General features: G+C 40.4%; 1 protein-coding gene across 10 annotated transcripts in view; it reads left to right on the forward strand.

Annotated features, from left to right (window-relative positions):
- The window catches only part of PACSIN2 (protein kinase C and casein kinase substrate in neurons 2), a 140,458-nt gene extending 129,749 nt beyond the window's left edge, over nt 1–10,709 (forward strand). For 9 of the 10 annotated variants that reach the window (XM_073317035.1, XM_073317054.1, XM_073317067.1 and 6 more), the window contains 4 exons: nt 1,732–1,856; nt 2,599–2,715; nt 3,647–3,843; nt 8,927–10,709. In XM_073317035.1, coding sequence (XP_073173136.1) covers nt 1,732–1,856; nt 2,599–2,715; nt 3,647–3,843; nt 8,927–9,039 — 552 coding nt within the window. In that variant the 3' untranslated portion in view covers nt 9,040–10,709. The remainder of the gene's footprint in view (nt 1–1,731; nt 1,857–2,598; nt 2,716–3,646; nt 3,844–8,926) is intronic. The other variant, XM_073317103.1, reaches the window with a different exon arrangement.
- The last annotated feature ends 1,397 nt before the right edge of the window (nt 10,710–12,106 follow it).

Genomic DNA, 12,106 nt, shown 5'->3' on the forward strand with positions numbered 1-12,106 from the left:
GGTGTGATTATATTGTTATTTTGACAAATAAAATATGCAGAATTTTAAAGTATTGTATGCAGAATATTTAAATTTTTTGTCACAGAATATTTAATTTTTTGGCACAGAATTCCCTCAGGAGTATAGAACAGGGTTAAAAAAAGAACTAGATAAGTTCGTGGAGGTTAGGTCCATCAATGGTTATTAGCCAGGATGGGCAGGGATGGTGTCCCTAGCCTCTGTTCGCCAGAAGCTGGGAATGGGTGATGGGACAGATCACTTGATGATTACCTGCTCTGTTCATTCCCTTTGGAGCACCTGGTATTGGCCGCTGTCAGAAGACAGGATACTGGGCTAGATGGACCTTTGGTCTGACCCAATATGGGCGTTCTTATGTTAGCAGTTTTCTACTGGTCTGTGAACCACTAGTTCTCTGAGGAGAGTTTGCTGGCTCCTCCTTGTTTCCAGCTGTAATATCACATTAAGACAGCTAAAAATATTTTAAATCATTTTTTCCAGTGACTGAATAGGAAGTGAGGTAATCTGAGATTTGTTAAGTGATTAAAGAGCCCCGATACTAACAGTTTTACATAGGATCAATATTTGTATGCAGAACAAAATATGCCAAAAACAACTCAGTGAACAGAAACTATAACTTACTTATATATACTGTGACGGGGCAAGGCCAGATGGCTATAGAAAAGTAGTGGGAGATAGATATATTGACTCCAGGCTAAGCAAATCCCTAGTACCAGGTTAAGTGAAGTGGAAGCTGCTCCAGGTCAATTAAGACACCTGGGGCCAATTAAGAACTTTCCAGAAGGCAGGGAGAATGCTAGGTTGACTGGGACACCTGAAGCCAATCAGGGGCTGGCTAAAACTAGTTAAAAGGCTCCCAGTTACTCAGGTGGGGGTGCATGTCAGGAGCTGTGGGAGGAAGTTGGGCTGTTGGAGAGACTGAGTAGCACACACCATATCAGGCACAAAGAAGGAGGCCCTGAGGTAAAGGTGAAGTGGAGCTTGAGGAAGTGAGGGCTGCTGTGGGGGAAGTAGCCCAGGGAATTGTACATGTCATGTTTCTAAAAGGTCAGCTACCATAGCTGATACTATTAGGGTCCCTGAGCTGGAGCCCGGAGTAGACGGTGGGCCCGGGCTCTTCCGCGCGCCGCCCCCCCCCCCCTTTGCCCCCTGATTAATCACTGAGACTGGGAGACAACAGAGACTGTGCAAGGAAGGATAACTTCTCCTCACCTCCCTTGCTGGCTTATGATGAAAATGGCTCAGTAGACTTTGACCCTTGTCTCTAGAGAAAGAAGGGTTACGTGGAGGGTCACAGTGAGCCTCTGAGGCTAGCGAAATCCACCAGGAAACGTGGGACCCACAGAGGCAAGGACAGAGCTTTGTCACAATACCTATCAATTGCACCAACCACCTCTTGCCTGGCCTTAGTTCAAGTGACAGCCTTAGGTTAAAGTTGTTAAATACTGAGTGGCTTTTATAGTGCTGGGCATGGTTTAAGAGGCTGGGAGAAGCATGGGTGTCCTCAGGACTCCAGCAAGGATGCATCCTCTGAGTGGATGGCAAGGGAAAGAAGAGAACCGATCTAAAGATGAAGTTGAAATATTTAAAGTGTTCTGTTCTCGTTGCATACGCAACAGATGAACTGTCTGACTATAACTGAATTTCAACATTAAATATTGTGCTGCTGATTAGCTTAAACTCTTACTAGCTTCTTTTGCATTCATTTTGCAGGAGTGGTCTGCAGATTTCAATCGTACTCTCAGTAAAAGAGAGAAGAAGAAGGCTTCAGATGGAGTGACTCTAACTGGTGTCAACCAGACAGGAGATCAGGCTTTGCAGCATACCAAGCATAGCAGGTAGAATTTTTTTTATGTCCGTGAGAGACAAAGGCTGAAAGAATGGTATCTTGAAGTACATTAGGTGGATACGGGTCAGAAATTTCACTACTCACCTAGGTAAAGGGAATATGGTTCTGTTGTCTCAGAACAGGACTTAGTTGTTTGCAATATTTCTGCGGTTAGGTAACAAACAGAAAAGCCCTTAAACTTCAGCTTTCTGAAAGGGTTGTGCAAGCTCATTGAATACTTTGGTTTTATCTTATTTTTGTGGTGTTCAGCATACCTTTATCTGTCCGTCAGCCTCGAATTGGAAGAAATCAAACTTCAGCTGAAACTGAACTTTCTCTTAGGTGGCTTTTTGTGAATTTAAGTAAAAAAATTTGTTCAGTCAGTTGCAAATGACTATATTAAATAGAAATGTTGTCTGCTTTGACAGCTCATTACTATAATAGTCAAGTTACGCTGAGGGATCTACTGAGCTTTCTGATAAGTCTGATAAGATTTTTAAGTCCTTTGCAAATCCTTCACAGCATAGAGACAAAAAAGTATTATACTTAAGTGTATAATATTTATATGTAGTGCTTTTGAGGGCCCCTGTACTGTCCTAAGGGACCCAAGCAATGTGCTTGACTGGAGCAGGGTAACTTGACTGGAGAAGGATAACTGCTAGGTAGGTCATTTTTAGTGTGACACTAATTACATATACATTTGAATCCATGAGCAGATAGGGTCACCTTAATGCTTTTTCTCTCCCAAATAGCCATCTTAGTGTCCCGAGTAATACAGTGCAGTCATTACAATCAAGTTACAATCCCTTTGAAGACGAAGATGATACGGGGAGTACTGTCAGTGAAAAGGAGGACAATAAAATCAAAAAGTTGGTGAAAGAAAGTTTTTTAAATTGTTTTCACACTTGCTCTTTCTCTATCCAAGGTTTCCAATTTTGGGTTTCTACAAAGGCACCATATTGTGCATGGCAGTTCTTATGAGAAGTCATATAAGCAACATTGTAAACCTAACTTTTCTTTTTCTAACAGAGATTGTGCATGTTGCCTTCATCTCCTCTGGTTTGAAACTATACTGAGGTTATTGGCAGTGGTAACACAATTTACCAGTTGCTTGTTGTTCTATTTAACTGTTCTAAAATATGTGAACGCTGACAGTCTACTGTGAAACTACTGCCTGAGCTTTGCTGCTGTGTGTGCACTCACTGGACAAGTCTACTTTTAAGACTTTCTCTCCACTTAATACTTTCTCAATTACCTGTTTCATTGTACCAGTCCTGGTGTCATATTGTATGAATGTCATGTGCACACTCCACAGTTGCCTTTTCTTTAATTATAAACAAACTACTTGCTCTAAAAGTATTGCTCTAGAACAGTGTTTCTCAACTTGTGCGTTGTGACCCGTGGGAGGTCACAAAAAGCAATTTGGTACTTGAGAGGCACTGAAAATTTTATTACCATCTAAAGCAAAGAAAATCTTGCTTCCCCACAACCTCTGCATACCCTTATCTTTCAAAGTTAAGTTTTTCCTGTCACTCAACAAACAAATATTATGGACTTATCACTTTTTACTTTTTTATCGTAAATATAAGGAAGTTGCAAAATGTTTTGACTTTATTTAAAGTGTCACCAACCTAAACATGTTAAGAAACACTACCCTAGAAATATAAAATTTTGAAACATTGGCTCTAATGTATAAACCATTAAGTTTATACTTAACTAGATAAGACTAGTATTATGGTGCTGATGTATGTAATCTCAGTTAATGTTTTAGAGTAAACTACAATTTTCAATTGCTTTTAGTGTTAGCAGCTCTGAGAAAAACCAAAGCTACCCTACAGAATGGTCTGATGAAGAGTCTAGCAATCCGTTTTCTTCCACTGATGCAAATGGAGACACAAACCCATTTGATGAAGATGCCTCCCCTGCCATGGAGGTGAGAGTACGAGCACTGTATGACTATGAAGGCCAAGAGCATGATGAACTCAGCTTTAAGGCTGGTAAGTTTACTTCATTCACTTAAAATGTTTGTCAGAGGGGAAAACATGAGCAAGTACCAGAAGAATATGGCTTTCTCACCTCTTCTGGGTACCATGAGAACTGGGATTTTTACGAACAAACACTTCAGCTCTAAACGAGTCTCACATTACAGTAGAGGGTTTATCTGAAAATGATCCATCCTCCTGTCTACAAACATCTCTTCATCCTGGAAGTGTTGGCAGTGCCTCTTCATACCTTGCAGGTGCAGGGAGCACTAGCTGCTGGGAAGGAAGCTTTCTGGAAGTGAAGGGGGATATTGTGAAATGAATTATCTCTTCTTCATTGGGGTGGCGGCGGCGGCTGCTGCTGCTACCACCACTTTGTCTCCCCAGAATTGCCAACCCTGGAAGATCAAAAATCACAAGACTTGGTGTGGAAAAAAAAGTATCACAAGATGAGTGTGAATCATGAAGTTTTGGGGGTGGGGGGGTGGGGAAGCTTGCTCTATCTTTTTTTAACAGCTTTAACTGGAAGTACCATTTTTGCCTCCTGCTTCCCCACTGAGCATATTTTTAGGTTAAAAATTTAATATTAAATATGTCCACAGATTAGGAAAGATTTCTTCCCCTTCCCCCTAGTTGGGAAAGACTGTTTTCCCTCATCCTCCTCTGTCACCCTCTATCCCAGCAGTTCTCAAACTATGGGTTATAACCCCAAAGTGCATCATGACTTTTAATGGGGTCACCAGGGCCGGTACTAGACTTGCTGGAGCCCAGGGCTGAAGCCCAAGCCCAACGGCTTCTTCCCTGGGCAGTGGGGCTCGGACTTTGGGTTCAGCCATCCAGGGCTGAAGCCCTCAGGCTTCGGGTTCAGCCCTCCCTGGGGTTGTGTAGTAATTTTTGTTGTCAGAAGGGGGTCACAGTGCAATGCCGTTTGAGAACCCCTGCTCTATTCTCTGAGGTCATCCCTGGGATATACTCTCTCCAGATCTCTCCGTTGCTTGCTGGGGTACTACTGTCCTCTCCTGAGCCATGAGCCCATCCCAGCAACAAAAGGAAGGTTGGAGAATGTAGCTGAACTTGCAGGGAACTGCAGTGTGGGAGACATGTTCTAGTCCACTTTCACCCCAACATAAATACACACAAATTGCTCACTTGCTTTGGTTAACAGTGCAGCACTTTAAGCAGGTAGGTGCAAGCTGGAGGTGTTGCTGACTCTGGCTGGGGTTCTTTTCTGGTATTTCCTGCAGCTGTGCTAGCCTGGCAAGGTGATTTCTCATTTGTTCAGCACAGGAGTGGAGAGCTTGAAACGCTGTAGGAAGAACCTAAGAGCAGTAGCCTTCGGTGGTAGCAGGCTGAAACTGTATCAGGGCCACTAGTTCAGGCTGTAAAAACCAACAGCTGGTGCTGCATCCAGATCTGCATTTTCACAATCAGCTCAGTCAGAATCTCTGAGATGATAGCTGTTGACTTGTGCGCAGATTCTAAAAAAGATGCAGAATCACAGCTTGCAAAAATGAGATTTGGCCATCTTTGTTCCCCTTCCCTCAGTGTCTGCTTTTTCCCTCAGTGCCTGCTTGTGGCCCTTTATTCATTCTCTGATGGCTCACTTAGGGCATTAGGTTACAAATGGGAATAACAAGATGAAGTTAAAAATTTGGGAAGCTTCTGTTTTTTCTAATTTCAAGTTAATCAAACCTTACTATATTCAACTACAGTGAATACAATGAGTACACAGCTGGGTTGTTCCTGCTCAAATGTGCAGCCATAAAATAGTTAATATTGACACTAACCAGTGGCCCTTAGTTAAACCCCCCTCCACCCCCCAGGGAAACAGGAAGTTTTCAGAGCTGCTGTTTCAAACTGTTTGTCCCCAGATTCAATTAAGGCTGTGTTAAGGCATATTCAAAATAGAAACATTGGACTGGAAAAGACCACCTGGGTTATGGAGTCCAGTCACCTGCTATCACAGGCAACTACATCATATAACCCCACTGATAAACTTATCCAGCTCCATCTTAAAACTAGTTAGGTTGTTGGCCCACACTACTCCTGTTGGGAGGCTGTTCCAGAACTTCACTCCTCTGATGGTTAGGGACTTTCGTCTAATTTTCAGCCTAAATCTATTAATGGCCTGTTTATACCCCTTTGTTCTTGTACTGACATTACCCTTTACCTGAAATACTCAGTCTCCCTTTCTGGCATTTATCTCCTTGATTTATTTATAGAGAGCAGTCATATTTCTTTTTAATCTTTTTTTTTTTTTTTTTTTTGGCTAGGCTAAATAAAACAATCTCTTTTAGTCTAATCTCATAACATGGGTTCTCCATTCCCCTGATCCACCTTGTAGGTCTTCTCTGCACCTGTTCCAATTTGAATTAATCTTTCCTGAACATGGGTGACCAGATGAGGTCCTACTGGTGTCTTGTACAATGGCATTAATACTTGGCCATTCTCTACTGGAAATATCTCACCTGAGACAGCCTAAGATCGTAGATGTCTTTTTCACAGCCACATGACATTGGTGGCTCATAGTCATCCTGCGATCAGCTAATTCACTCAGATTGTCTCTTCTGGAATTTCCAAATGAGCCCCCATCTTACAGCAGGAATTCTTGTTATTAGTCATAAGTGCATGACCTTGCACATCTATATAGACAGTGCCTCCTAAGTTTGTGTCATCAGCGGATTTCTTACCCACACCTACTTTTTGTGCTGAAGTCCTTAATGAAAATACTAAAGGACATCAGTCCCAAGGTCACTCCTGGAAGCACTCCACTAGTAACTTTCCTCCAGCCTGACAGTTCTGCTTTCAGTGCGACCCATTGTCATCTCTTCTTTAGCCATTGTTTCACCCACTTTACAGTGTTTGTATTAATCCCATTCTTCTCCAGTTTAATTAATAATTTACCATGTTGTTCCATATCAAAAGTTTTACTGAAGTCCAGATTACATCTACTGCATTTCCCTTGTCTAAAAAACTAGATATATTTTGAAAAGTAGATATCCGGTTAGTCTGGCACAATTTACCTTTGGTAAACCAATGTTTCATTTTGTCCCATTTTTCCATTTATCTGTGGTAAAATACGCTCTGTGATCACAATAATCAGCTCTCAATATTTTTAAAAAATTGGGGCTACCAAAAGTGAGTAGTGTTCTGGTCTGCTTTAAATCCTGTCCTGATAGGGGAACAGCAGTAACAAGACAGACCAAGCTCCTATTTATTCCTTCCTGGAATCAACAGGAGCCAAAAATTGCTACTCATCCACAGTGGATTGTGGCAACTTCTGCTCTTCTCCTGCTTACCTAGCTGACATGGAGATGTGCTAATCCCTTTGGGACACAGCAGGTAATATGTCAGACAAGTGATAGGTGCTGTATTCCAAGGGATTAGCACAGTAGCCCCTGTCTACAGCAAAATGAAGCTATGTTTATGTACTAGGATGTAGAGGTTACCTTGGAGTCAGGTATTCTGGGGGTTCTATTCCTAGCTGTGTGACTTTGGTTAAACTATTTAGCCCTGCTGTTCTCAGTAGAAAATAATCCTTAAAATGTGGATAGTACTTACCTACATTAAAGGAGACATGCAACCTGTTTGTAGACATTTAAATATGCATATAGGAAAGATGCTTAAATAAGTGCATATTAGACACAACCCATGTTATAGTTTAGTATATCGTTTACATCAGTCCCAGGTTTACACTTGGAAGGGGCCCATTACGGACCTATCTAATCCATCCACTCTCCCAGGGCAGTTAGGTGCCCAGGCCTTGCTGTATGAGAGGCTCCCAGGCAATAGGTCCCGCTTGCCTGTAGAGGGCTCACTGCCCAGCGGCCAGGCTCTGCCATGTGGTCTGGGCAGTGCTGCTGGCTGTAGGGCTGGTGGGCACAGACAGGCTTTTGGGAGTCACGTCCCAGGGCTCTGCCCTGTTTCCCAGTGTGGCTGTGGCTCTGGCTCTGAGGGGTCTCTGCTGTCCACCGCCTGCGGGGCCCCACCTGCCTCTCCAGGGCCAAGCCGCATGCGACTGGTGCAGAGGCCGAGCCAGTCTCGGCCAATGGGGGGGCAGTGCAGGGGGCTTGGCTGGGCCTTTCCAGGCAAGTGGGTCCTGAAGGAGCCCGGCCCAGGCAGGACCCACTTCCCCTCCGTCCTTGGCTGATCACACTGCTCCTGAGGAACCAGAGTGATCCCCACCCCAGGACTGGCCCCAGCTGCGCTGCTGGCTCGGTCTGGTGGACGTGGTCACCTCCCAGCGGGACCTGTGAGTGTAGCGGAGGGGTATAGAATGGCTACCATAAGGAATTATAGGTTTTGTGCAACAGTCTTAGAATGCGTGAGACTTTTGTTATACTGAGCATTTGAAATAGAAGTTTCTTGAGATGTCTCAACTTCCAACTGTAAAGCTGGGACCACAACACCAGAAATTAAATCCTAATGTCCATTATGTTTAAAGGGGGAGGTAAAAAATACTATTGTAGGGTGGGAGATATTTATTTTTTTTCACAATATATCCAGTAGGTATACCAGTAACCTACTAGTATATTTTAGAGAGAACATGTCTTGGCGCACATTACTAAATCCCTGCTGTATAGCTTTTTGCTACATGCCTTTGTAGCTATTTTTTATATATAGGGGAAAACTGTGTACATTAAATGGCTGTAAATCTCCTTAGTGTAAAAAAAACGTCATTTTTTGACTTGGTAGAGGCAGTTATGCTTCCCAAAATTAACCTTTTCTATCCACACTCTCTAGAAAGGTAGGGAGTTAATACTAATTTATGTAATTCTTAAAATTTTATTTTCATTTTGGTTAAGCAAAGTGTTAACTTTTTGAAATGTCAGCATTATAATACTTCACTTCTATAAAACTCCTATCATCCAAGTATCTTAAAGTGCTTACTGGATGCCTTCATATCATATGTGAATGTTTATAAAAATGGGATATTTTTTGCTAAAATCAAAGTGATGGTAAAGAGTAGAGTTAGGAAGCATTTATGGTGGGGGTGGGTAAGGAAGAAGGGTAGGTATCAAGGATAGAGTTTATATTACGTTATTTTCTGTTACTACCAAAGTGGTGATGGTTGTTGGACATTACATTTATTTTGCAGGGGATGAGCTAACTAAAACAGAGGATGAAGATGAGCAAGGTTGGTGCAAAGGACGTCTGGATAATGGACAAGTTGGCTTATACCCTGCAAACTATGTAGAAGCAATCCAGTGACAAAGGATTAAGTGATTCTGGAAGTATTATAATAACTTCGTAAGCCAGTACAGAACACGTTGCTCACAATGAGGGAAATTGAATGATGTATAGAATGTATATATTTCTTTTTATGCAAAGGAATGATGGATTGATATTGACTTTGTGGTGATTTAGAGACAAAAGCTAGAATTGGCAATTTGAAAACAAAATTGCAATTTGTACACAATGGAAAACAAAAGGGTCAGGTTGAAATATATAGTACAAGAAGGAAATTCCTCGTTAGCTTCTTTCCTATCTAATCTGTATTACCATGGTTTTTGCATTTTCTATTCCGGTGCCCTAATCCACAGTGTATGGGGTTTATCCTAATTTTCATTTAATCAATTATTTTAAGTGACCTTCAGTAATTTTCAACTTGAATTTTGAAGACTGTTGTCATTGATTTTCTGTTTGTTTTTAGCAATGTCTGAAAGATGCAGTATTTTTTTATTTAAATCCTGTGTAGGTAAGCACCTTTTTTTTTATGCTTGGATTTTTCAATTAATACTTAAATTATGACAGATTGATTCACCAGTCAAGTGAATGAGAACTTTCCATGTTGTAATGTTAATCTTTCCATGCTGTCATCATGGATTAAAGTTGTACAAACAAGTATTGTATTTAATAAATGTCTGTTACAGAAGATTGTTTTGTAGCAGCTATATCTGCATATATTATGGTTGGGTTTCTATTGTGAATGCTATTTATGCATTTTGACGTTTAAATGTGAGTTTCCCAAATAGATCGTAAATCGCATTCAAAAAGCAAAAATAACAGAATATTTAAAACTATTTCAGTCATCATCTTGCTGAGAAATGTACCCTTCTGTAAATTATTAATGATTTTATCAGTGATTTGGAAGGTTAAACATGTATGAAGACTAATTTTCAAGCAAAGGAGACTGTAAAATAGACTAAATTGCTTTTTATTAAGAGGCTCTTTATGTTGTGTATATGTATATATACTTTGATATTCAAAAAAAATTTAAAGAGCATGTCTACTGTTAATTTTGCGAGCCTTCTGACTGTTGATTAGATTTAGACTCTGCTTGAAAACTTAAATTATAGGCATATTTAAGTCTGCATTGTTATTCCCTATTAGTTGTGCTGTATCATAGAGCAAGTATTCTGTGATTCAGATTCTCAGAAATATAGTAAATACAACAGTATACTCTAAATCTGTATTGGTTGGCAAATTGTGGCTCCAAATATAAATTAGCTTTAGTAGTCCCTATGTGGATTATTGTAGCAGAACACTGTAAAGTCTTCTACATCTTGTTTGCAGCTACAGCTCGGTTATAATAGTGTCAAGTAGTATATATTTGTGACATTTAAAAAATGGGTTATACATGTTCTAGCAGATTTTTGTCTTTAAAAATCATCTAAAACTTATCAGGTGAGTCAAAATGCTATGTTAGGAAGCTACACTGTAATCAAATTAAGAAAACTATTTTCATGTAATTAAAACACTTTAGGTGTTCTTCAGCTATACTGTTTGCTTTTTGAGATCATAGAGATATATTTAGTCAACATTTCTAATGAGTTGAAATGTACAGGCTTAGGAGGTGGATGTATGTATGTTTGTCATTAAAAATATACCAGCATAATTGCTCATTCACAATATAAAGACTTAACAAAAACTGTCAAGAATTTGGGGTCTTGGTCTCTGTATTCAAAACTATTTTAGAAAATTAATAAAATCTGTTAATCTCTTAAATATACACAATGAACCTCTTACTTCCTAGTGGAAAATGAAAATTTAGCTGTGAAGCAAATAGTCTATGCATTTCACTGCAATTTGAGATGAATAACCAAAATTGTGTTGAGTCTACGAAATCCGTAAACTAGTGCATGATATGAACAGAAGCCTGTCCCCTTGGTAAAGAAGGAAGCCTGGCACCAAATTTAGACTGTATTGGCAAAAGCTTGTAATGAAACATATTTGTAGAAGAAGGGGAGAGGGTGAATTATTGCTTCAGTCTTTTTACATCTGTCTACAGCCCCAGCACTCACGTGCACACCCCTTTTGGGAGATAAACCCAAAACAATACTGTCTTGCTCTGTATAGAAAAATCTGCATACCGCAAGCTCATAAAAATCCGCCTTCTTCCTCAATGTGAAGAGAGATGTGCACAACTTCTTGCCCCCGCTCCCCCCAGTTGGAAGTTACATAAACTGGGTTTAATAAACAAAATAAGTTTATTCACTACAAAAGGTAGATTTCAAGTGGTTAAACAAAGCAGATTACGTGAGTAAATAAACAAAACATGCAAACTAAGCTTGACATTCTAGATCGGTAGGATACAAATTAGCAAATTCTCACCCTGCGTGATAAACAGGCTGGCAGATTCTTAAGGCATAAGTTGCCTTGGCTTTCCCAGGTTTTCATACACAGGCTGAAGTTTTTAGCTTGGGACCATCACTTCTCACAGTTCAGTCTTTGTTCCTCATGTGTTTTCAGGTGTGGTATTGTCATTGTCCCTCTTTTATATCTTCCCCCCACTTGCTGGAAAGCTTTTTTGCTGTGACCTGGGTCAAACATTTCCCATTGTATAGAGCTATCTGGCCTATGTCAAACAGTTTCCATTGTGTAGAGTTATCTCTGAGAGGTTTCTATTGCACACAGTTTCTGGGGTAATCCTTGTGTACATTTTTTCAATAAGCCACTAACATTGTTTGGCCTCATCCAGCGTAGCACATTTGAAATACAGAGATATGGTCAATATTCTCAGCTTCAGATACAAAAATGATACATGCATACAAATTGGATAAACACATTCAGTAAATCATCTTTCCAGTGATACCTTACATGAGTCATCTTGCATAAAGTACATCCCAGTTATGTCATATCCATATCCTAAGCATATTTCCATAAAGAATATGGAGCGTAATGTCTACAGGACAGGTGATGTCTAATGTTGTTTTCCGTCAAGATGTGTGTTTGTGTAATAGTTAGTTGAACACCTCAAGATTCAGACAATACATTCCACAAGATCTTTCTGCCTCTCACTAAAGAGTTTCCACTGTACCTGTTTAAAGATGTCAGA

Source organism: Lepidochelys kempii, chromosome 1, assembly GCF_965140265.1.
Source record: "Lepidochelys kempii isolate rLepKem1 chromosome 1, rLepKem1.hap2, whole genome shotgun sequence".
In the NCBI taxonomy this organism is placed as follows: Eukaryota; Metazoa; Chordata; order Testudines; family Cheloniidae; genus Lepidochelys; species Lepidochelys kempii.